The 24,190-nt window shown below is 37.8% G+C and overlaps 1 protein-coding gene and 1 long non-coding RNA gene across 3 annotated transcripts; both read left to right on the plus strand.

Moving 5' to 3' along the window:
• Positions 1 to 1,366: 1,366 nt before the first annotated feature.
• Positions 1,367 to 6,089, plus strand: LOC113042003 (uncharacterized). Its single transcript, XR_003275505.1, has 3 exons — positions 1,367 to 1,468; positions 4,891 to 4,979; positions 5,512 to 6,089. It is a non-coding gene; the product is annotated as an uncharacterized LOC113042003 (long non-coding RNA).
• A 14,330-nt stretch (positions 6,090 to 20,419) lies between these two features.
• On the plus strand, positions 20,420 to 23,442 carry LOC113051368 (peripheral myelin protein 22-like). 2 transcript variants are annotated; one of them, XM_026215059.1, is made up of 5 exons: positions 20,420 to 20,528; positions 21,823 to 21,912; positions 22,060 to 22,153; positions 22,361 to 22,501; positions 22,595 to 23,442. In XM_026215059.1, the coding sequence occupies exons 1-5, from the start codon at positions 20,505 to 20,507 to the stop codon at positions 22,753 to 22,755; spliced, it is 510 nt and encodes a 169-aa protein (XP_026070844.1). In that variant the 5' UTR covers positions 20,420 to 20,504; the 3' UTR covers positions 22,756 to 23,442. The 2 variants fall into 2 exon arrangements, with proteins under 2 accessions (XP_026070844.1, XP_026070854.1); XM_026215069.1 differs by lacking the exon at positions 20,420 to 20,528 and adding an exon at positions 20,835 to 20,992.
• Positions 23,443 to 24,190: the final 748 nt, after the last annotated feature.

Consider the following 24,190-nt stretch of genomic DNA (forward strand, 5'->3'; position numbering starts at 1 on the left):
TCTTTCTGATGATGGAATATACAAAAGGTTGTCACTCTTGCCTGTCTTCAAAACTTGAGAGCCCTGCTAATTCAATAGCGCTTGGGCGCCGCGTTGCATTCTGGGACGAGGCGGCCATGTTGATGGCCATGTGAATGTAAACACACAGCAAGTTTAACAAGAAGAAGCAGAGTTGTGAGAAAGAAAAAATATGTTAAAATCACTAATGGTTGTGGGATTTACAGTGATACACTAAATAAAGATGCCAGGGACCGGTATGTGGACAAAATAGGTACTATTAACGGTTTGGATCCATATGAAATTCCCCACAAAGAGTGGAGCACCGACGACGACTTGCTGCCGCACTTTTGTATTACAGAAATCTTCGGCTACCTTGTTTGTTTTGTGTGCGCCTACAGAACAGTTCCGAAGCTACAAGTCATTGGAGTCTCATGTGCGGTTCACAAATGGATGGATAGGAGCTGCAGATCATAAAGTCGGCAAACAGTATACAGTAATCTGGACAATGGTAAACTGTGCTCCAGCTGCTAGCTTTGTAACCGTTAGTGCTAACAACCATTCACACATGTACTTTAACTATGTGTTTCAAAAGGTTAGTTAGTAGCTGTCAACCCTCCCATTTTTTATGGGTTCTCACGTATTTGAGCTCTTTCCCCGCTGTCTTCCCATTTTAGCATTTCCTGTAAAATATCCCAGTACCCCTTCCATCCGACCTGACAAGTCTATGTACTGTTGTCCTGTTGCTACCCCCTTGCCCTTCCAGCATAACAGATGTTTTTCAAAGCCTCGTTTTGATTACTTGAAAGCAACCTTAGCTTGATGTTGGTCTTTTTAAGATAACGTGGTTGTTGTGAGAGCACGATTTCACGCCAATCTGTAAGCAAAGTCACGTTTGACCAAGCTTCACAACTCGCTTATTTAATGGAGCAGTTCTGTAGTACGAAATTTTGCTGCCAGCAGAGGGATAGCAGCAGAAATATTCCCATATTTTGGTTGAGTAACCAGCGTAATTTCCCTTTTTTTCAGTGTTCAATGTTGACTTAAGCTACAGTATATAAATTAATATTCAGATGTTATGGTCTCCGTGGCGCGCCTCCAAGCAGGAAAGCGGTGGAAAGTTAATCTATTTTCTTTTTTGTCCCATGGCGATTATGTGTTGCGCTAATATATCCCACAATACAGCTACGGTTGGTTTACCATGGTTGAAATAGATTTTTAATTAATCAAATTAAGACACATGGCTGAGAGGGAGTATATCTAAGCAATGCACAGTAGTCCAGTAGCAGTAAAGGAGGCCATAAACATGGCGGCCACGCCAAGTAATGATGTCACGACGCCCAAGCCCCACCTACAGGTTACCCGAGGCTGAGGGAAACGTTACATGCTGCTAAATAAGACTTGATTGACCGAGCATATGCAGATCTTTTAATCGGACCACTGCAACAACAGATCTACATGAAAGTTTCATGTGAGTAAAGAGAATCCACACTCACTCATTTAACTGATATCAGCGATCACATTAAGCTCTTTCGCATATTGTAGCTGCTTGTAGCCTACAGGTGAAACTCAAAAGCCCCTTATTCCCAGCTCAAATTTACAAGTGATTGATTTGAGTGTTAAAAGCAAAGTGGTTTGATTGATCTGCCTGCTGCCCTACAAAGTTTGTGAGGTGTTAATGTTCCTTCGCTTCAGATAAAACAGAATTTAATAAATCTTGTCTTGACAAAAAATCCATCATTTCATAAACACACTTCTTCTTTGAATCGTGTGGTGAATACATCCTGCCACCTAGCGGTCATCCGTATGCACAGCGTCGCTATATGACACTCAACAGGGAACAGGATCAAAGCTTTTTTTTTTTTTTTTGCAGAGTACTTTAGTGTTGTGATTTGTTTGTTTTTGGCACTGCTATGTAAATGCAATAATATATTTAAACAAAACAAACTAATTGAAATATAAACATAAAATCACAATATAAAATAATAAATTATACAGGTCTTAACTAGAAAGTGTTTAAATAATGTTTTTCATAATTGTTGCACAAACCATGAACGATTGTTGCACACGCTCCTGTGGAACAGACACACATTACAAGACATATTGCAAGCGGAAGAAAATACTTTTAACAGTTCCAAAAACGCCAAGTGTACCGGATCACCTGATTAACTTTGCACACACACACACACACACACACATATATGTATATCACTGCTCTTTTGTTGATTTTGGTTGCTTCCATTGACTTCATTTGTAAGTCGCTTTGGATAAAAGTGTCTGCTTAATGACTTATTGTAAGTCTATTTTTATATATATATATATATATATAAATATATATATATATATATATATATATAATATATATCAGCCATTCTTGTGTTGTTCTTGCTTAAACATCATAGCTCGTCCAGGCTGAGAGTAGTTTCCTGCTGTTCTCCTACATAACCAGATGATGTCGCTGTTTGTAAATATTTGAAGCATTATCAATGTGAGCTGCCAGAACTGCGTCCTCTGCTGAATCTCAGGATAGGAGTCAGTCTATGGTTGCTACCCGTCCTTTAAATTACGGAATCGTCCCGTATTTAAAGGTAAAATGATGCATGATGCAGCGATTTTGTCCCCTATTTTACAAAGGCCAACCCATAGTTAAATCAACCAATAGGTATTGTGCACTGTTTATAATACTAATCACAATTATAATGAAATAAATTTCATAAGAGAAGTTAATTTTTTGCGTGATTGTATTTTCGTGTCTTTTTTCCATTAAACCTGCATGGTTTAAAACATCTAGAGCTCATGTGCACGCTTTGAACACGAGGCTCTCACAAGATGTGGGGCTGAATGGGAGTTCAATGGATCTGTCCAGTAACTAATGATGAACTCGCAGTTTGCAGAGAAGCTTGAACATGAGGGATGTCCCTTATTTTGCCTTGCTGAAGGTGGCAACCCTCCTTCCAATAGAACACCAGCATGAAGAAATCTGGAAGCCATTAAGCAACCTGCTAGAGCTGAGATTTGAAAGAGGACGGGATTAGGAAAAAGGGGGATGGGGTAAAACTAGGAGTGGAACAGAATGCACGATTAACTTCTTTTTCTCCCTTGACTTCAGTGTCTCTAGACAGACACACGTACACAATTCAGCCGCCTTTGGATTCCAGTCCAATTGTATTCACCCCACCCTCCACCCTGTGTCTCAAAGTGTAGCACATGCAGGGGGTTTCCTTTGTCTTTGCAATCTAGTTTGACTCGGGATTCATTTCTGGAACGCTAGAAAGCGAACAGGAGGGAAACCCGTCCATGGGCTGCAGCTGTGATCATGAGCATTGAAGGGAAACATCACAGACACTTAGTTTGAAAGCCTGAGTTGACAGTAACCAGACAGCCTGTCATCTCCAGCAAATAATGACCGTTTACATGGCGCAACACATGTCTGAGGCTTCCCCGCAGACACAATCAAACAGTTGGGACAAAGGGTGTATCTTCCTTTTTGGTACATCACAAAAACATGCTGATTAAAAGTGCTGTGTGTGATTTTTCAATTTGAGATACTTTTCAACTATCCCAACTTAAATGTAAAGAAACGATTGTACAGTAAGTGCAACATTTGTAAGTTGATTTCCAAACAAAGTGTAAACGCTGTGGTTTTGTAGTGCAGTTCTTGTTCTGTTTAAACCCCAAGACTGCAACATTGGCTCATTTGAGTTAAACGGGACTATCTTTTAATCTGGGAAAGATTTAGATTATACCTATAAAACAGAAAGTTAACATTAAAAAATAGGGCTGTCACAACACTAAAAGTTTTGGGTGGGTAAATAAATCTTTCATCTGTTTGCATGTCTTCTGTGCTCAACCAAGGTTACATTTCTTCAATCGAAAATACAGTAAAAACAGCAATATTGTGAAATGTTATTTAAATTTGAAATAACTATTCTGTTGTAATATATTTTATAAATTAAATTATTTCTGTAATTTTCCGCATCATTACTCCAGTCTTCAGTCTCACACAATCCTTCAGGATTCTTTGAAGAATAAAAAAAAAAAGGTTGATATCAAGTGCTGCAGAAACAGTTTTGTTCTTGTGCTTCATGTGTTTGCAGATGTAACCACTGTGAGCAAAGGGCTTTGAATTTTACAGCCCTTCGGAAAGTGTTTAAAAAAAATGATAAAACCCAAATGGAAAGAATACTCGACTGCACTAGTGGTGCTTGAAACTCATTTAACAGTAGAACTGCTTTTTCCATCAAGCATTTTCCAAAAGTATTTTTTTAGCTGCAGTGCAAGCCGCTCTTCAGTACATGGCGATATACAACTCCAACTTGTGGTCTGAGAAGGATTGGAAAATGTAAACATACGGCAGTTTGGCAGTGACCTCTGACCCTGGGCCCATGGGACCACACACATGGATGAAGAACAGTTTGCTTGAGATGTATGTTTGATGTGCTTGTAAAGGGAATGGAAAAACAGCATGGATTAGAGCGAAAAGGACAAGGCTTTCTCATGTCCCCACTTGTAACCGTGTTTTATGTCTACAATTTGTACGTATGATTGTGGTTGAGATTCTTTTTTTATGTTCGCATTGTAATTCTTTCTCTCTTTCCTCCAGAGTGTCTGTCTGTTGCAATAAGCAGTTTCCTGTATAAATCACAGCCCACTGGAGTAGGCTCAAATACTCACTCCTAAATCGAGATGCATTTGCCACTTTAGTGGGACTGTAAACTTCAACTGTAAAATGAAAGGCTTTTTAATGTACTTTAATAGCAGCTTTGCAGACAAAACATGATCTAGTATACTAGCATATTCCATCTACTCTACGCTCACTTTGGGCCATTCACACAGAGTATGTTTTTGGGTTTAAAAACATGAGATGCTGATAAAATTGATGCGTATTTACAGATTACAGCATTCACAGTGGGAGCAGGCCATGCAGAGTCTCTTCTCGTTCACCAAAAAGGAGCAACAGCGTTGCACATTCATGTGGACAGGTGAGTTTTTAGCTTTATTGTCAGTTCAAAACAATACACAAATCAGAAAACAAGACGTAGTTGTGTATCTAAGGGATTAAAACATATTAAGTCAATGAAATAAGCTGAGGGCAAAGACTTCCCACACAATCTTTGTTGCCAATGGATTCTTAAGTGGTTAACTGTATGTTCAGGATATCAATAACTAGTTTGCATCGGAATATCAAAATCTAGAAAGAACGGTACACTGATTTTTTTGTGGGAAATTGGTTGTGATTGGTCAAATTGCAGTTGTCCAGATTTAGTTAGGCAGCTATATTTTGTTCAAATGTTTAGACAGCCATTGTATTAGCTGTGACATTTGTTGTATTTTGTTGCAAACATGTTCAGATGTGTTTGGGGCTGTACATTGATGCATACTTGAATTTGGAAAATAACTTTCATGTTAACCCTAACAAAATTAAAATATGACATCAGACTCCTCAGTCAAATGTTTCCAGGCTTTCCACATGTGTATGGCATTTTGGATATTGATATTTGTCTCCCTCCACAGATATTGCTGACAGGCCTCTTTAAATGCTTCCCCTTTGCCTTTTATTCACTATGTGCTAAATGCATTGAGCTGTGTAAGAATACACATCAACACCCAAAGTATGTGCATGGGTGTCTTCTCAGTCTCTCTTACTCCATCGTTTTCACCCTTTCCCTCACTCATTAATTTATTACTATTTTCTGTGGTGTACTTTATGATTTGTGGAATCTCCCCCATGAAACTGAGCAAGTTCCCACCAATAAAAAGACAACACCCAATGCATGCATGCTTTTCTGTTTGTAAAAAGCCACATAATGCAGGCCTTGTTCGGCACTGGGGTTGTGGTATGTAGTCCAATATAGAGAAAGCATGCAGGGTGATGATGGGGTCAGATCTGGCCAGGAAGTTGGAGATCACAGGGGGTCACTTGCTTTTGGCATGTATTATACACTAACCCCTGCAGACTTCCACCTCCTTTTCAACCCCACTCCAGCACCATCTGTTTTATTTCCCATAGGGTGTGAATGCAGTTCTTTTTGAAAAGCATGCATACATTGCCTCAAACATGATTAAACATTCTTCTCAACAGATTTGAGACTTTTCGCGATTTCCATCACTCGACTGGTGGGGAATTTAAAATGACCTTTTCGGCAGGTTACACTGTTACACCAGTAGGTGGCAACAAGTGACTCATTGAATCATTCAGTCAAAAGATTTTTTCAAACACACTGATTAATTCAAGAACTAACTTCCTGCATCTAGATATGCCAACTTACTATGTAATATATGAATATATTAGGATGTCCAAATGCTATGCCTGAAACAGTAAGCAGAAAGTTCCTGGATGATCTACTACATCCACCAAGATCATGACGTGTGCATCTGATGGACACTTTTCTATCCCATAAGGCCACAGTAGGGGAGCTGTGAACGGCAGTCAAGCGAAATTCATGTAGAAAACATCAACATTGTGTTGCTTGATGTTTCATGCTGCTTTGGAATGGTTTGGAAGTTGTCTCATCTTGGAGAACGGTGTAACACAAATACATGAATGTTAACTCCTTGTGTACCGTTGTATAAAATCAATATCACACTCACAACTGTGCATGAGGCTGCAGATATTTGGAACAACAGCTATATTTCCAGTAATACTGCTGAAGTATATACTGTATACTTATTGATTGATTGATTGATTTTGTTTATTTATTCATTGCCTTTTCAGTCAATGAGAAGATTTAAAATGTTGGATAATATTACTTCTGGTTCATTTTTTTCATGTTGAACACATAACATTGTGGTATTTTTCTTTTCACATTTTTTCTTTTGTGTTATATATCATCCAGGTATTTCATGCATATACACTGATTGCATATTATGTAGCATGCAAAACAACATACACACATTTACAATTTACAGAAATGGTCTGTCTACTTGATATCAAAAGTAGTTTTTATATTTCAGACTGTTACTTTCGAGAGGCCCTGACGCAGGGAGGGATGAATCCGCTGAGCTTTCCTTCAATGGCTTTAAAAGGCACATAGTGTCCACTCTGTGCATAAGCATGCTGATCTTACAGTGGTTCATTACTATCAGCCCTGGCTCAGAGCGAAACACTGACTTTTCCATTACATTACACTATTTCCTGTTTTGACTTGATCTTCTTCACGTCCACTCTCCAAGATTGCAAACAATGAGATGGATTGTCTTTAAGAATCCTTATTTTATCAGTCCAAGTCCTTGCTGCAAAACAATTTGGCATCCTCTCGGTCTGTCCTGTCCCATAGGCTGACGTCTTCCATCACTGGGCTGGCTGAGGGAGGAGGAAAAATACTGGCATGTTTGACATTTCCCTGAGCACTTCATACCAGCTCATTTCAGCACTGCACCAAGGCATCTGTAAATCACAACTGGGACAACGTATTGCCAAATGGGCAAAGGTTTGTGAGTGCACTTGCACAAAGGGGACAGAAAAAAGCACTGAATGTACTGGGATATTCAGAAATCATACATTTGAGCAGTATCAAAATGTCCTCAGTTTAGTGGATTCTGTCAAGCCGTGGCAATCTTCAGATGTTATCGTGTGTTAATGCAGGGAATATTATCACATGTATGAAAGCAAAACACAGAAGTGGTTTTAACCACCTTTTATACTGAAGTATTTTTGAGACCTTAACCTAACCCCAACTCCTAAACATAGTAATGGATTTAGTTGCCAAACACTTTTAAAAATAAAGCTTATTTAGATTGTTAAAATGTTCTTTAAACAAAAAAAAAGACACTAAGAAACAAATGGTTCTTTTAAGAACTGTTCAATGAAAGATTCTTTGGGCAACCCATGATGGTTCTACTATGGCAAGGATGCAAAACCCTTACTTTTAAGAGTGTTTAAAATTAAATGATAAAATGAAATGAATTACCCTGAAGGCATTTTTGATTATGAACTATCCTTTTAGGGTTGAACAACTTTGGCAAAAACTTGAAAAATGTGAGTATTTGCATTTAAGTATATTCTTTACACTCAAACCACTTAAAGTAACCATAAAGCGAATAGAGTTTAAAAAAAAGATTTATTAGTCTATATCTCAGTCCTGACATTGTGCAGTCCTCCCTGAAATATATATTTCAAGTTTACTGAAGTATTGTTGCTCATTTCACATACAAAGATGTTAGCCGATCATAAAAATTGACTTTAATTGTCTTAAAGGAGAAGCAGTTTAACAAAAAGGGTTGGCACAAGGTTGAAAAGTGTGAAATTAAATGGCTATGACATTGTTTTAGCAAAAACATTTTTAGGTGGTTTGATGGCTGAAAATAATACAGAAAAACTTTTGTAGCAGAATACAGCCCCTTTAATATTTGCTGGTATGTGTATATACTCATATGCCTCAGTGATGAAGGTCTTTCTCTGCCTGTCTGAAATACAAACATTTTGTGAACTCTTGACTCCTGACTTGCTCTCAAGTGATTTAATTCATAAACCTATTCATCTGCGTACAACTTAATTTAGTCAAACCTCCATGAAGGCATGCAATCATAAAACATTCCTCTCTTTTTAGGATAAATACAATGTAGAGAGTTAAAACAGGCATATTTATTTTCACTTGGGGAGGCTGTTCCTGGGTTACATGACACGCAGAATTCCTCCCCAAGCAGTTCACCTTCTTTTGACCTTGAAAAAAAATGTGGCGATGTTGAAACACCTGAATTTCACTCATCCTCCGTCATACAGAATCGCAAGAGAGAAAAGATTAATTAGATCAGCATGTGGGTGTTAAACCCTAAAGTTGAGTAAAGCCAGTGGGACTTGGATGAAACTGATTGTGGTGTGTGCAAATGTGTCTTTGGCTCTCATACCTCTGTCTGTGTTTGTGTGTGTGTTTTGCACAGATCTGTGTGTATGGACAAAAATAAAGGTCCCAAAAGGGGGGTTTTCATAGCGGTTCCTCAAAATCTTTAATGATCAAAGACGATTCCATGGATGTTATAGGTTCCTGATGGAATCACAGATGCCAATAAAGAACCTTTATTGTTAAAATTGTACATACCCGATTCCAAAAAAGTTGACACTCAACAAATTGTGAGTAAAAAAAGGAATGGAATAATTTACAAATCTCATGAACTTGTATTTTATTCACAATAGAATATAGATAACATATTAAATGTTGAAAGTGAGACATTCTGAAATGTCATGCCAAATATTGACTCATTTTGGATTTCATGAGAGCTACATATTCCAAAAAAGTTGTGACAGGTAGCAATGATAGGCAGAAAAGTTAAATGTACATATAAGGAACAGCTGGAGGACCAATTTGCAACTTATAATGTCAATTGGCAACATGATTGTGTATAAAAAGAGCCTCTCAAAGTGGCAGTGTCTCTCAGAAGTCAAGATGGGCAGAGGATCACCAATTCCCCCAATGCTGCGGCGAAAAATAGTGGAGCAAACTCCAGAAATGAGTTTCTCAGAGAAAAAATTGCAAAGAGTTCGAAGTTATCATCATCTACAGTGCATAATATAATCCAAAGATTCAGAGAATCTGGAACAATCTCTGTGCGTAAGGGTCAATGCTGGAAAACCTTACTGGATGCCTGTGATCTTCGGGCCCTTAGGCGGGGCATACACTTTGCGATTTTCTTTCGATTTTGAGCCGAATTCTGACTCGTGCGACTCTTTTTCGGGTCGGGCTGATTTTCAGCATTTTCATGTGTCTTTTGTCGTGCAGTGTACAAGGGGAAATGAGAGGCGATTAACCTCTCCCGACCAGCAATCGGATGGTCGGATGGATTTCTGACATGTCCGAAATTTTGGGCGCCTCTTGTGAGGTATCGCACTATTGAAGCAGGGCCACGAACCGATTTTACGCGATTCCCTCACTGCGCATGCGCGAAACCATAAACGAAACCATGGTGACATGGCGTGTAGTGTGGACTGAAGTGATGGAGGGAAAACTTGTGGAGTTATGGTAGAGAAAAATAAAAATAAAAGAGGGAAGAAAACGCCTGCTTACCTCCAGTTCGCGTTGCAAAATGGATAAACGATATAGGCCACGTCTTCCGAGCCACCGGCGTGTCTAGATACGCAGACACCTTTTTTTCTTTTTTGGATGTTTCAGCACACATAGTTGCATATATCACCAAAGCAGTGCGTTTATTCCGGGAAAGCATGTTTATTCTGAAACAGCCACAAACATCCGGGTTCTGATTGATTCTACGTGTTGATTCGGTTGATTCCCCACGTATAGTGTGAGCAGTCAAATCGCAACTGGACGATCGGACCGTACAGTGAGCGCATGAAAAATGTGAGTTTTGGCTTTACATCGCATGCGATCTACTCGTACAGAGTTGGTACCTTGCTGAAATCGCACATAAATCGCACAGTGTATGTCCGCCTTTAGATGGCACTGCATCACATACAGGACCGCTACTGTAATGGAAATCACAACATGGGCTCAAGAATACTTCCAGAAAACATTGTCGGTGAACACAATCCACCGTGCCATTCGCTACTGTCGGCTAAAACTCTATAGGTCAAAAAAGAAGCCATATCTAAACATGATCCAGAAGCGCAGGAATTTTCTCTGGGCCAAGGCTCATTTAAAATGGACTGTGGCAAAGTGAAAAACTGTTCTGTGGTCAAACGAATCAAAATTTGAAGTTCTTTTTGGAAAACTGGGACGCCATATCATCTGGACTGAAAGGGCAAGGACAACCCAACTTGTTATCAGTGCTCAGTTCAGAAGACTGCATCTCTGATGGTATTGGGTTGCATGAGTGCGTGTGGCATGGGCAACTTACAAATCTGGAAAGAGACCATCAATGCTGAAAGGTATCTTCAAGTTCTAGAACAACATATGCTCCCATCCAGACGTCGTCTCTTTCAGGGAAGACCTTGCATTTTCCAAAATGCACATTCAAAGGAGACTATTTGGAGATACTGATAACAAAGCTCATATAACTCACACTAACATTTAAAAGTTTAGGGTTGGTTTTTTATATACAGTAAGTTTCTTTTGAACACTAATGATGCATGTAGAATAGTAAATACAGCAAAACAAATGTTGTGAAATATTATTTCAATTTTAAACAGATATATGTGACTATGATTTAAAATGTAATTTATTGCTGTGATTCAAAGCTGAATTTTCAGCATCATTACTGCAGTCTTCAGTGTCACATGATTCTTCAGAAGTCATTCCAAAATGCTGATATGCTGTGAAACATTTATTAGTATTATGAGTGTTGAAAGCTGCTTGATTAAAGAAAGAAAGAAAGAAAGAAAACCTGAGATTAACTTATTTTAGATTTCTTTGATGAATATAAAGTTTAAAAGAACAGCATTTAACAAAAATATTTAGTAACATTGTAAATGTCACTTTTGATCAATTTAATGCATCTGAATACAATTTTTCATTTCTAAAAAAAAATATTAGTGAATGCACAGATGAACATGAAAGTTATCTTCTGTTTAAAGAGTGTAGCTCATGTCTGAAATACACTGTCGTCATAACAATGTTAATGCAATACATTTTTCAAAATGTATAAATTATATAAATAAGTTTCTTATATAATAAATATGAATATTTTTTCGAACTGTTTGGTCAGCTGCAGTTACATGATATTGTCATTTTGCATATTTTATTGTAAGATTATTTATTTTTGTATTATATGTATTTTTTTGTATTATTATTGTAAAAAGTTTCATTTTTATTATTTCCCAGTTCAGTCAGAGTAAATTGGACTAAAATGAATGAATATTGCATGACAAAATATTGACAATGTAAAGGCATTTTAAGAACAAAACAAATATAAAGCTGAAATACGGCAATGTTTACAATGCTACTTAAGTTTTCATTTAATGTTTAATCAAGAAAAATGTTTGGCAATTTTTCCCAAATAAATTCTGTTACCGTGTGTGATAATGGCAGCAGCTGGGATCGTCTGTCTCCACATATTGCCCAGAGAGAAAACACTGTTACTTATCTGCTCATAAATTCATGTGTGGGGCTCATGTGTTCATTCATCTTGGCTAAATATTTTGGGAACGGTGCAGTGAAACTGGCCTACATGTCACCTTAATCACTTATTTTTTGTTCTGTATATCCATGTGCACTTTTTTGTGTTTTTCTTTGGTGTGTGCAGTTTGGCAGGGCTGCATGTGTGATTATAAATCTGCATGTTGTCATTAAGCTCAGTAAATTCACATAAAGACTTGAGCTCAAAAGGTTTCAGCCAGGCACACTAGAATGAGAACCCAGGTCGTTTTGAAAGGTTACGTTTATAATGGATGAATTCAAACAAACACAGGCTCTGGTTCCAGTTGCACCGCTGTTTCCCACCCCCAACCGAACAAAAGAGGAAGAAAAGGGTTAACTTTTGATTCCCCTTCTGCAATCCACAGAACTCGCTAGATACATGCTCAAATGCTCCCAAGCAGCACGTTGCTTTTTGTTTCATTCAGTCTGAAAGGGGAAGGGAGTACGCCCTCTTTCTCTTCAGGTCTATTGACTGTTTTCAATCATCATATTTTGTTTCCATATTTCTCAAAAGTCTTTCTAAAGTGTCAATTTAGCCAATTTTTGTTAATCCAGTCACAGTCTAGCCAGAATAAAAGTGTGCAGTTCAAACAGGAAATAAAAAATGTGCTCTTCTTTCATTGTCAGTGTTCTCCTAATGTTGAGCAGTGTGTTTGAATCCATACGTTCATGAGAGTTTTGTGGAAGCTGACTGGCAAGGGGCCTACCTGGAATTCAAATCAACCCTATTTCAACATGGCTGTGTACCAAAAGTGTGTGTGTGTAGTCAACCCCTAGGTTTGTGATGCTCAGGAACAGCACGAAAAGCACGCTCTGTTTTTTCCCCTTTTCTTTGAATGCTGCGATCTGATAACTTTGTTTAAATATTTCTGTAAGTTTCAAGAAACAGGCTTTTAGGGGAACTGTCCTTGCATGTTTGTTGGTTAACAGCTGGATTAAAAGCTTAAGTGAATTTCCTGTTAATTTTCAAGATCTGGATCATCTCGTTGTTCACAAACAATGACATGTTCCACCTAATTTGATAAAAATAGGAGGGACTCCACTTGCACAGTAAGATTAATGAGGCATAACGGTAAAGTCATGGTGAAATGGACGTAACATCACATCTTATTCAACATATCAACATAACATATTTTCTTCGGTATGACGCATCTGAGTAAAATGGATTATCGGAAAAGGAAAAATAAGAATGTAAGATTCCAGTGTCCCAGTCTTTGCAATTTTTCATGAAGAGGACATAATATCTTCATTCAGACTCGACAGGATAACAATTGCTCAGTATTCTGCTGTGCTGGAGAGAGTCAGGACTTGATTCAATTCATCGGTTGTTAATATGATGGAGGCGGGTCTGATTGTGAGCCTGCAGTTGATTGTAAGAATGGGGCGGATAGACTAAGTGGAGCGATAGACTTGAAGTCCGGCGTTTCATCGCAAGATCCATTTGCGATGGATCAAGAATACTACAGTTTTCAACTCCTGTGTCAGAAATCATTATATGTATTTAGTTATTATTTTGAGTATCTTTGAATACTCTCGTGTCCAAGCAGTTTTTTTTTTTTTTTTTTTTTTGTGTTAGGTAAGGCATGACAATGCTGGCCATTATATTACTTCAAAGAATACATTCTCTGTAATTTATTTAACTCTAAAATAATGGCAACCATCTGGCGACCCGGTGTGTGGAAATACAACTGGGTAAACTGACAGTGGGAGGATTTCACAAACCAAAACAGAGACCGACATTGTGGCCAAGAATGCATATCTTCAAAGGAGAATAACTTACTGTAGCATTGTTTTCAGATAAACAAGTATGTTAACTTAGCATGTTTCTGAAATATTTGCAAGCATATTATGGTGTTTTTTGGCTTTAGTAAAGCCAAAAACGTACACACTGCACCTTTAATGCTTTGTGTCTGAAAACAAGAACAGCCTACATTTAGTGTGTAATATAATGTCTGCAACCTTGTATCTAGTCTTATTGCTGACCCTGTAAGTAAACAGAGTCAGTTCTCCTACGGTGGGAGTCAGGAATCAGAGTCGGCTCTGAAAATCTCAGCATCAAACACCCTTACCAACTAAATTCACTATTTAGTCCTGTCACTGTGCAAGCACACAGCGTGCTTTAATATGCGACTGTAAAAAGGCCCCCAAAATAGCCTTTGTTAAAATGTCTGTGCATATTGAAGACAGTGGTGTTCTGTACATCTGTGTTCTGCTGAGATATTTGATAGATTCAGTCAATGAGTGTCATACACAAACAATGTTTTTTTTTTTTAAATAAAAAATAATGAAGGAAAATGATACGCGTTATTCATCCCTCTCATTCTGTTCTAAGAGCAAGAAGTGATTGGCATCAATGCTTGTACCATATAAAGCCAACACCCTGGGATGAGGGAACGACATGCTGAGCTCTCCACATTTGGGGACAGTTCTGTCAAAGGTATGCAGGAAATGCTTCCCACAGGGGTCTCCCAAGATGACCTCTGCTGACCCACCCCATCCCTCATGAAGCCCAGAGTAATTTTAGTGCTAACAGCTGTCGTTGCTCCCATTAATGGCAGTTAATACGTGGGATTTCATTTTTTAGATGACTCTGGCTGCGTGTAATACTACAGAATCCTGCAGGGATTTTAGCGTTATCAGTTCCGTTGTCTTGAAGTCAATGTTTTTATGGATGGGTTTTTGGTTCTATGGTTCACACAAGCTCAAGATAATTTCATGTTTAATATACAATATAAAATGCATCAGTAATACCACCTAGTGATTTTTTTTTTTTTTACTTGGAAAAAAAGCTGTTGCTGACCATGCAGTTCTCTATATGATGGAAGCATATTAAATATAATTGCAAAATATAATTGTAATCTCTTTTGAACGATCTCCCTCAAATGATTTGAAAAAAAAAATCCGAAAGACATCAAGTAAGAGATGCAATGTTTATAGTACTGTCAGACCAGCAGGAATGTGTTACTGGGGCTCGGGAGGGAACAATTGCTGTAATTCAAGTGGACTTCAGCTCAGAGTTGGTCTCAGTGGACATTGTTCAGCCAGCACTTCACTGAGCACTTCAATGAGTCTGGGCAAATCCAATTCCTTTCAAACCATTCATTGGTGCACCTCCTCGGGCCGCTATCAGAGTGAGTGTGAGACCCTGACGCGGTGATAGGGATGTGTGTGCTGAAGACGTGGTCTTAAACAGGAAGCCAGGGCTAATGATTCACAGATGGTTGGGGTGGCTGGAGCACCGGGGCCTGGGCTCCGTCATGGTGCATGTTTGTGATTTATTCGACTGTTACTGTGGTAGGGGGCCGTGGCAGAGGGGCTGGATGGGGGTGGCCAGTTAAGTTAAGCCATCTCCCCTTTGGTAATGGTGTGATTCAGCAGGTCTCAAGTTTACTCAAGAAAGCCAAGGACCCCCAAATACGATGATTCCCTAGCAAGGGGCCCCTTTACTAAAATATCAAAGCTACTATGTGTTGGCATATAGTCCCATTTATACTGTGTGAGAAAAATAGTAAATGTGACCAAGAATCTTGAAAAAAAGGTAAATGCTGTAATGCTGAAAATTCAGCTTTGCATTAAAGAAATACATTTCAATTTAAATTGTATTACAATAGAATCATTATTTATTTTAAAAGGGACATTGGATGCAACATTCCCTTTTACACGGTTTGCATATAATGTGTCTTAGCAGTTTGTGCACACAACCACCCTACAATGATAAAAAATAGAATTTACTTCATGGCGTTAACAAAAAGTATGTTCTATATACAGTAGTATGAATATGAATAGTATTAATAGAATTTGGACGTCACAATCTACCAGCGTCAATATCCAAAACAACACTGTATTTGTAATTTACAAACCCCATTGAGCAAGATAAAAATGACAAAAAGATTAAAAACAGATATTTATACTTGCATTCTTATATGCAAGCAAGGAAGAAACATTAAAAAACTTAATTTAATTAAACTTTAAATTAATTAAACTTTATTTAGAGAATATATATTTATTTATTTATTTTTATTGATTTATTTTTTATTTGCAATATGATGATTCAGCTTTTTTCTATATCATTTTTCTATTTTATTTTATTTTATTTTTTAAGTGGCTTTCAATGCAATATCATAATCACAATTAATCTCATGATTTCTGACCAGGCAGAAATAAAGCATAATCATGTAAATATTATTACATCAAACATAATTCATTTCTTGGTTTGTTAACTTTGAAAGTCCCAAAAATGCACATTGTAAACATGTTGTTGACCACCCAGAATCTCTTTACACACACTTTGAAAGCTCTTTTTTTTCTAGAAAACTGCAACAAGACATAATACAGTGATTGACTGAACTTCTACATCACACTTGGCTGAGAGTCCATATCTATCCCAAGTCAGTGAAAAGTGGCTTTTGCATACTAGCCATGGCATATGAACACTGGCTTGGAAAGTGTCCCAGTGTAGGCTGACTCATAGCCCCTCTGGCCTGATATCTGATCACAGCTGAGCGAAACGCAAACATCCAACACAGATCTCAAAGCTACTCATGTAGACAGATCTGGTCTGAGAGAATGAGTAAAGTAAAAACAGCAACCATAATTACAGCCCTCCCGCTACAGACAAAGCCTTATCTTTCATTACGCCACAATACAGCTGTGAACATTTGTCCAAGATAGAAGAGGCCTCAAGAGACATGTTACACAAGAACTGGTGGTAGGCCAACAAAGCTGCTCATATTTCTATCTTGTTGCATGGGAAATTAAAGGGAAAAGGGAATACCGTTGACAGAATTCAAAGAGACAGCCAACGTTTTCAACAAACCTGTGCCGTGATTTGTTGATTTAACCCATTTCAGCACTGAGACGTATGTGAATTACTGCTCGTCTCCTCCCCCCAGTGCTTTTCAATGTTAGCCTCATCTGTTCAGGATGTCCTCCCTCACTGAACTGGTGACATAATACTCATTTCAGCCCACACCCATGAAGATTTTCTTTCTTTCGCTCTGATATGAGTCGATGACTTCCATTCGCTCTATTTTTCGCTGGTTTCCCTCCAGCATGATAGTGGCTCCTCCCTCTCTCCAGACACGTGTGAAATTCCCAAGGTCGTTCCACATCCAAAAATAATAATGAAATGTCCCTGATAACTGTCACGCTTTCGTTATGTGGTATGGCTTGCCGTGAGGTGTCATTCATACTGAACCAGCCTCTTCTCGAAACAGACTGTTACAAAGAAAACTTGCCAGCTTCTAATAACGGGAAAAGATTTTAGTCATTACATGTGTTTTGAGACATCAAGCTTTTGGTATGTGATAAAATGCAGTCACTGCAAAACATATTTGAGATAGGACTTGGAAGTGATGTGGTGCAAAGGTTAGATGTAATCGTACAATCAAGTCAGTTGGTTTCCAGCAAACAAACAAAATACACACTCAGTTACTATGAAGAATATGAAAAGTACTGTGTTGTCATATCACTTTTTCCACAGATTGATATTGGGTATAAAGGGTTAATGAGGAGGAGCCCTTGTGAAAAAGTCCAATTTGGCATACTTTTAAAAAGAGTACTTGTTGTGGAAATAATATGCTTTAAATAAATACACTTAAGTGTGAACTCCATGTAAAGTATTCAAACACTTAAGTGCATGTTCAATTAAAATGTATTATTGTTTCAATTTAGATTAAATGCAGTTAGTCAAACTTTAGATTTTTTAAGTGAAATGCATCTTACACAATTACTTCTATTGTCTTTTAAATATGCTAAATCTACTGACAAGAATTGGTTGTAAACTTAAAGCTGCGGTAGGTAACTTTTGACGCTCTAGCGGTTAATAAACAGAATTGCTTGCGGCTTGCGGAAGAACATCGTAGCCGGAACTACTTCTCTCTGTTTATGTCTATGAAGAATCACAAAGGTGCTGGGTTACTCCGCCGCTGTACCCCCGAAGCAATCTAAAATAGTCTGAATATAAACACTTATTATAGGTGCACCCTAGTTATTCAGGACCAGCTAAAAACACGGTTTGGAAAATGGTTTCATGGTGTACTCACTTATTATATAAATTTTTCTACATTTTGAACACAAACAAAGTTACGGACCACAGCTCTGATTGGTTGTTTCTTACCGGGAGCGGATGACTTTCTGCAAATGGCAATAGGACCACTGGGAGGAGCCAGAGGAGCTTGATTTTTTTCACAGATTATCTGTCTCATATTCTACTGTCAGGACATAATGACAGGTTTAACAAATATGTAAACAATATATTTTTACAAAAGTTACCTACTGCAGCTTTAAATATGCTTTAATATTATTTTCTGTGTCATGTGTTTAAATATGTTTGTAATTATATATTTGTAATGATGAAGTTGCAAGTCCGTACATTTAAGATATAAACTTATAATATTGAATAACACGCTGCAGTTAAATTTCAAAATCAATACTTTATCAAATAATTGTACTTCTTTAACGCATTACAAAATATTATTTGAACATAATGATTGAAAATGCACCTTAAAGTAAATCTTTGTTTTTAAAGGGCAATTTTTATGCGTACTTAAGTGTAAAAATGGTCATGAAAGTTTCTTGGTTGGTGCGAAAGAGATTTTCAAACTGTGGTACAGTTTTGATTCAATATGAACACATTCTGTCCTAAATCACGGAAGTTAAAACTCAAATGACAGTGTGAAACCACTAATGGGTCAGAATCAAACTACAGTTAAAACAACTTCATTGTGCATTAATGTGGAAGACAAAGTTATAACCACGTCTAGCCTTAAAATACAGCTCATGACACTGGGACGATCCATTCTGCTGGTTTAGTGGACAATAAACTAAATGAAGCCAGACCAAGAGCTCTCTGACTCAACATGTTGATTGAAACCATCTCTGTCTCAATCATGACTCACTTTGGCATCTTTGACTGCTTCGGCACAAGGAAATGTTTAAGTCAGAATATTGAATTTTCCTATTGTAAATAGATGTTTTCTTAATAAGATGGGAGTCATATGGCCTGTGGCTCTTTCTGTCAAGCTATATTATAAACAACCAGATTACATTTCTGGCATCATTCATTGTGCACATGTGAGCCATAATTAACCTTCACGGGGAGGAAACCCCATTTATTTATAGTGAGATTAAAAAGGCTGAGATCCCATTAATCATTTGGGCTACAAAACCTGATTAAAAAAAAAAAAACTAAAAGATTTTAGGACTTTTAAATTACCATCACAGCTTGCATTTAAATTCATGACAAAGCATTTAGTCATTGGGTTCAGTATTTTCCCTCAAATCATGATCAAGTTTACATCACATGTTGGATAACAAATTTATGAAAATATGATTGACGATCACTCCCTACTGATCCAAGTGAGGTCATATGAAGTTCTTATGACTTATTATTCCAGGGTTTCCCAAACGTATCTGTCAAACCCCTTTGACCTAAAATGTTAAGTGAATATTTCAATAATTTAACAACGCATTCTTGTATTCATGGCTCTGATATTTGTTCATGGTCACACGACATACGCATCTTTATTTGTCATTTAATAGGTTTTTATATTTCTAGAATCTGCTCAGTAATTCATATGTTAGTGGTAAATAAAAAAGTCTTGCTGAGCACAAAGAATAAGGCGCTTAACTGGTCAACTGCCAGCACTATGTCAGACTGTGGCCAGCCAGTGAATCAAGGCTGTATATTTATCACCCTCCCTACAACCTGCATCAAATGGGAAGATTAGGGGAAATGTATTGCCCTGCTGCCACTAGCCCATTACTCTGACCCATAATCCATCCATCTCACAGAACAGCAGAGCTTCTGAGCCGACCCACAGCAAAACTGTCCGACACTCCAACCCTAAGCAGAGGGATACAGACTGCACATACAAGACTTAAATGTATATATTGGTTTGTATTTTATTGCACTTGTATTGTATTGCACTACTGTAGAATGCTGGAGCCCCAGCCGAAGTATTTCAGTGTGCAAATTGTCACTGACATTGTACACATTATAAATAAACTTGAAACTTGAGAACTTGGGGAAAAAATATAACAGGGCTGGCCTGGCACAGGGAACGCCTCCCTCACTGTATTTACAAACACAGCTGCTGTCATGGGAGTCCTGATGAGGGCGTGAGCCGTGAGCCACGTGACAGAGAAGGGGACGCTTATAGCCACGCTGACTGCACCGAAACATGTTCAAGCATTCAGAGGGTCGAGCATTTGCAAGTGTATGAGTAACGAGGAGAAACGCGAAAGTCTTGCAAATGTTTTATTCAAAAATTTCAATACAAGTTTCAATCTGTTTGTATATGACTTCAAAGCGACTTTGTTCTGTTTACTTTGTGGTCCAGATGCAGATGTAAACAGACGCATGCCAACATTCTGGGCATACCATGGGGCCACTGGCAGGGGTCTGTGGGGCTCCACACACACTAGTCTACACACACACACACATTGAGACGTGCTCTAGGCCCAACCGCAGTGTTCAAAATGAAGGACAAAGCTGACCTTGCTGTAAGTACGCATAACGCAAAACTTCTCTGTGACATATATATACAACTATCATGAATTTATTATGGCACAGCATTGTTAATGACGATTACTAAAGGGTTAACTTCTTAAATTCTACCAACATAAATTTAAGTTTAAAACCTTTCTGGAAAAAGTTCTAAGTTCTTGAATAAATGCTTTATTCCATATTTAAGCTATGAGTCTATCTAAGCGTTTAAAGTGAGAAGTTGTGAAGAATGGGAGGGAAATGAACGAGTGTGACGTCGTGACGCTCCAGGGCGGTGTTCTCACATTCCCGAAATGAAAAAAAAAAAAAGACCCAAATACTGCTGTGGTACTACATCTGGAATACAGAGACTCGTGCTCTGAGAATCAATAGTGGGATCCCACAGTAAAGGCAACCAGCCCAGTGTTTTCTTCCTGCTTTCTTTCACTTTTCAAGGATTTTTTCTCTCTCTCCCTCACCTGTAAGTTGGAGAACAATGGAGGTTTTCTTCTTTTCGTTTGGTTCATTTATGGAATATTCACACGTCATTTCAGGAGATACTCGGCCACATTTGTTTACTATCATTTTCCTTCTGGAGGCGTCCTAACCTCACATCGTTTGCCTTTGCTCAGGAAGTTTGCTGTTTTATTCAACGTTTATCATCATCATCCTTTTTATTATAATTACGCTATTTAGCCTATTATGTTTAAATTTTTTATTATCAAGTTTATGTTAATTATATTATTAATATTAGTTTTCCATTGTTAGCCCTAATAATCGTATTTTGATTGGAGTACATAAAGTTTTGATTTCAGTCATAATAAGTTTTGCACGTGAACTGCTTTGGAATCTTTCCCTCCTTTTTTTGTCTGCTTCCGAAATCTGTCTCAGTTCGTACTCATTTGTCATTTTGATTATTACATTTTTGCAACTTTTACTTTCTTGGGGTAAACAGTTAAAATGTGACGAAAAAAAAGGCGGCACCTCCAGAAAAAAGAAAACGTGACGTGACTGCATGTGGGATGTGTTTTTCTGATAAATATAGCCATTTAAATGGCTTTTCAAACATTGCAGTGTGATTAGTGTCATTATTTACGTAATGTATCCACAATACAGATGGTATCGATTAATATGAAGGAAAAGGAAAAAAAAAAAGAAAATAGACAGAACTGAAGTTGGTGTTTTTGGTTGAGATACGTTGGACATCAGTGCCATCTGGTGGTCAGATGTGGAACTGCTTGGGAGCTGATAAAGCCCCCAGGTGTATGAACGAGGAGGCGATGTGATTACTTTCTCTTTCTTTCCTCTTAGACGAACCTCAAAATGCTGGCCATTCTGGTCGCAACGATAGTCTTGCATCTGACAGACCTTACCATTCTCTTCATTTCCACATGTGCTAATGTGAGTATCATCTTTGAGGTCCGTCTCGTTTGGTTTTTTTTGCATTAATGGGTCGTATTTTTGAGGTGGAATTGAATGAAGGATTGGTTTATGTGTTTATGCAATAATATGGATGTTTCTTATAAATAAATAAAAAAAAACACACAGGCCTGGAGAACACATGGAGAATCAAGTTATGACCTCTGGTATGACTGCACACAAAGTAATGGAGGATATCGCTGCCTTTGGACTAGTGATGCTGGTGAGTTCAAACAGTCTTTAAAAACACTTTTAGATTTTAAAAGTGAGTCTAATGTTCCATAGTTATTTAAAAGTTCCAAATGGGCGATAATGCAACAACAGTAGACTACAGCAACTAAATGTGTTCTTATTTGAGAAAGATAAACATATGTTTATATACTATCCATGTAAGTGTTTGTTCTGATTGTGTTTCTCTACAATCTGTCAGACTGGCTTCAAGCAGTTCAAGCCCTCATGGTCCTAGCCACCATTTTCTGCCTGCTGTCCTTCATCATCTTCCTCTGCCAGCTCTTCACTCTTGTAAAGGGAGGTCGCTTCTTTTTCACAGCCGTCTTCCAGGTCCTTGCCAGTGAGTATTTCCTCTCCGGGTCTGTTAGATCCCATTTCACATGTCCCGATTGAAGAACCCCATCTACATGATTTATTCTTCCTCTTTCTAAAGGTCTGTTTGTGATGAGCGGGGCCATCATCTACACGGTGATGAGTCCAGAGTGGAAAAAAGAGAGTGATGTTTATGGATACGCCTTCGTCCTGGCCTGGCTGGCTTTCCCTCTCACGCTCATCAGTGGCATCATTTACATTGTCCTGAGGAAGAAAAAATGAGAGTTCAGCCCTCAGGGATTGTTGTAGAACTGAGAACACTACTCAGATGACAGACTCGTAACCTAATGGCCGTTCTCCTCCAAGTCTGAATATTTAGACCTAATGTGATCAAAGAAACTATAAGGTTCATGAAGATTGAATACAGCAAAGACACAGTGTGCATGACACAACAAAAAGGTGTCTTTGGCTGGTGAGCCTATTTATATCACATTTATATGGCTTTTTTGTAAATTGTAATGCTATGAAGTGTCACTGAAGGCCCTGACTTTTTAAGAATTAGGAGGCGAGATGTATGAAAAGTATCAATCTCTTTTTGTTTTGTATTGTGTGTTATAAACCTTTTCAAATACCTTTTTTTAAAATGTCATAATAAATAGTATTCGCAAAAGGAATTTGTTGACGTCGACTTGAAATGACTCTTTATGTCCAAATTCCAGGATAATAAAACAATATAAAAACTGTGTTGTTATGTGGTTGGAAAGTGTTGGAAACGGTGCTATGTATTTACCATTGCTGAATGTTATAGCTATAGATATACCTTATAGTCTCAAATGTTGTGTTAAATCTCACAAAAACATTGCATGATGCATATTTTACCTGTGATTATAACACTTTATGAGATGTCGTCTATCTGTATAATTTGTTTTGTTTTGTTTGTTTAAGAAAAAAATAAATATCTAATTTTTTTCCTTGTCTCAATTTTCAGTACTTCAGGAAGACCAAATGTGCATCCCAAAATGCATACTTGTACACTATTCACACTAAAATGCACTTTACGCAGATGATGCACTTAAAAAAAATATAATATATATATATATATATATATATATATATATATATATATATATATATATATATATAAATGGAATGTTGGACACTACCGATTATGAATGACAAAATAACTTTATATAATTCATACACTATATGACTGAATACATGGTGCATAAGAACATAGTGTATGAGTGCATAGAGTATGGTGTGTTATTTGGGACACGGCTCAAGACACAAATAGCATCAAGTTGCTGCATTATACAGTAATAGAGACTTCTCGAAGTGGTGGCTCCTTTGGTGTCCAGATGCTATGCAATGTGGACAAATCTGAAAAGTCAAGCAAACCTCTCCCGAAGAGGAGCTCAGAGACTGAGGTCAGGCTTTCAGTCAGAGGAGAAAAACAGATGTGACGTGATGAATTTTCATGCGCTACATGTGAGTCTGGAGCATCAGAAACCAAAACGTAAGTAAAAAGTAAAACAACACTCTTGTTTGAAATGTATAGGTCTAAACATCGCCAGAAAACATTCATCCAGCAGCCGTTGTGGAAATGTGTGATCTATTTATTCCTTATATGGCAAATCCCACAAACATTAATTTTCATGTAAAAAAATAGGAAAACAAGTACAGCTGCTAAATCAACAATCTAACAGGCAGAGTTACT

This window comes from Carassius auratus, chromosome 3 (genome assembly GCF_003368295.1).
Source record: "Carassius auratus strain Wakin chromosome 3, ASM336829v1, whole genome shotgun sequence".
Taxonomy (NCBI): domain Eukaryota; kingdom Metazoa; phylum Chordata; class Actinopteri; order Cypriniformes; family Cyprinidae; genus Carassius; species Carassius auratus.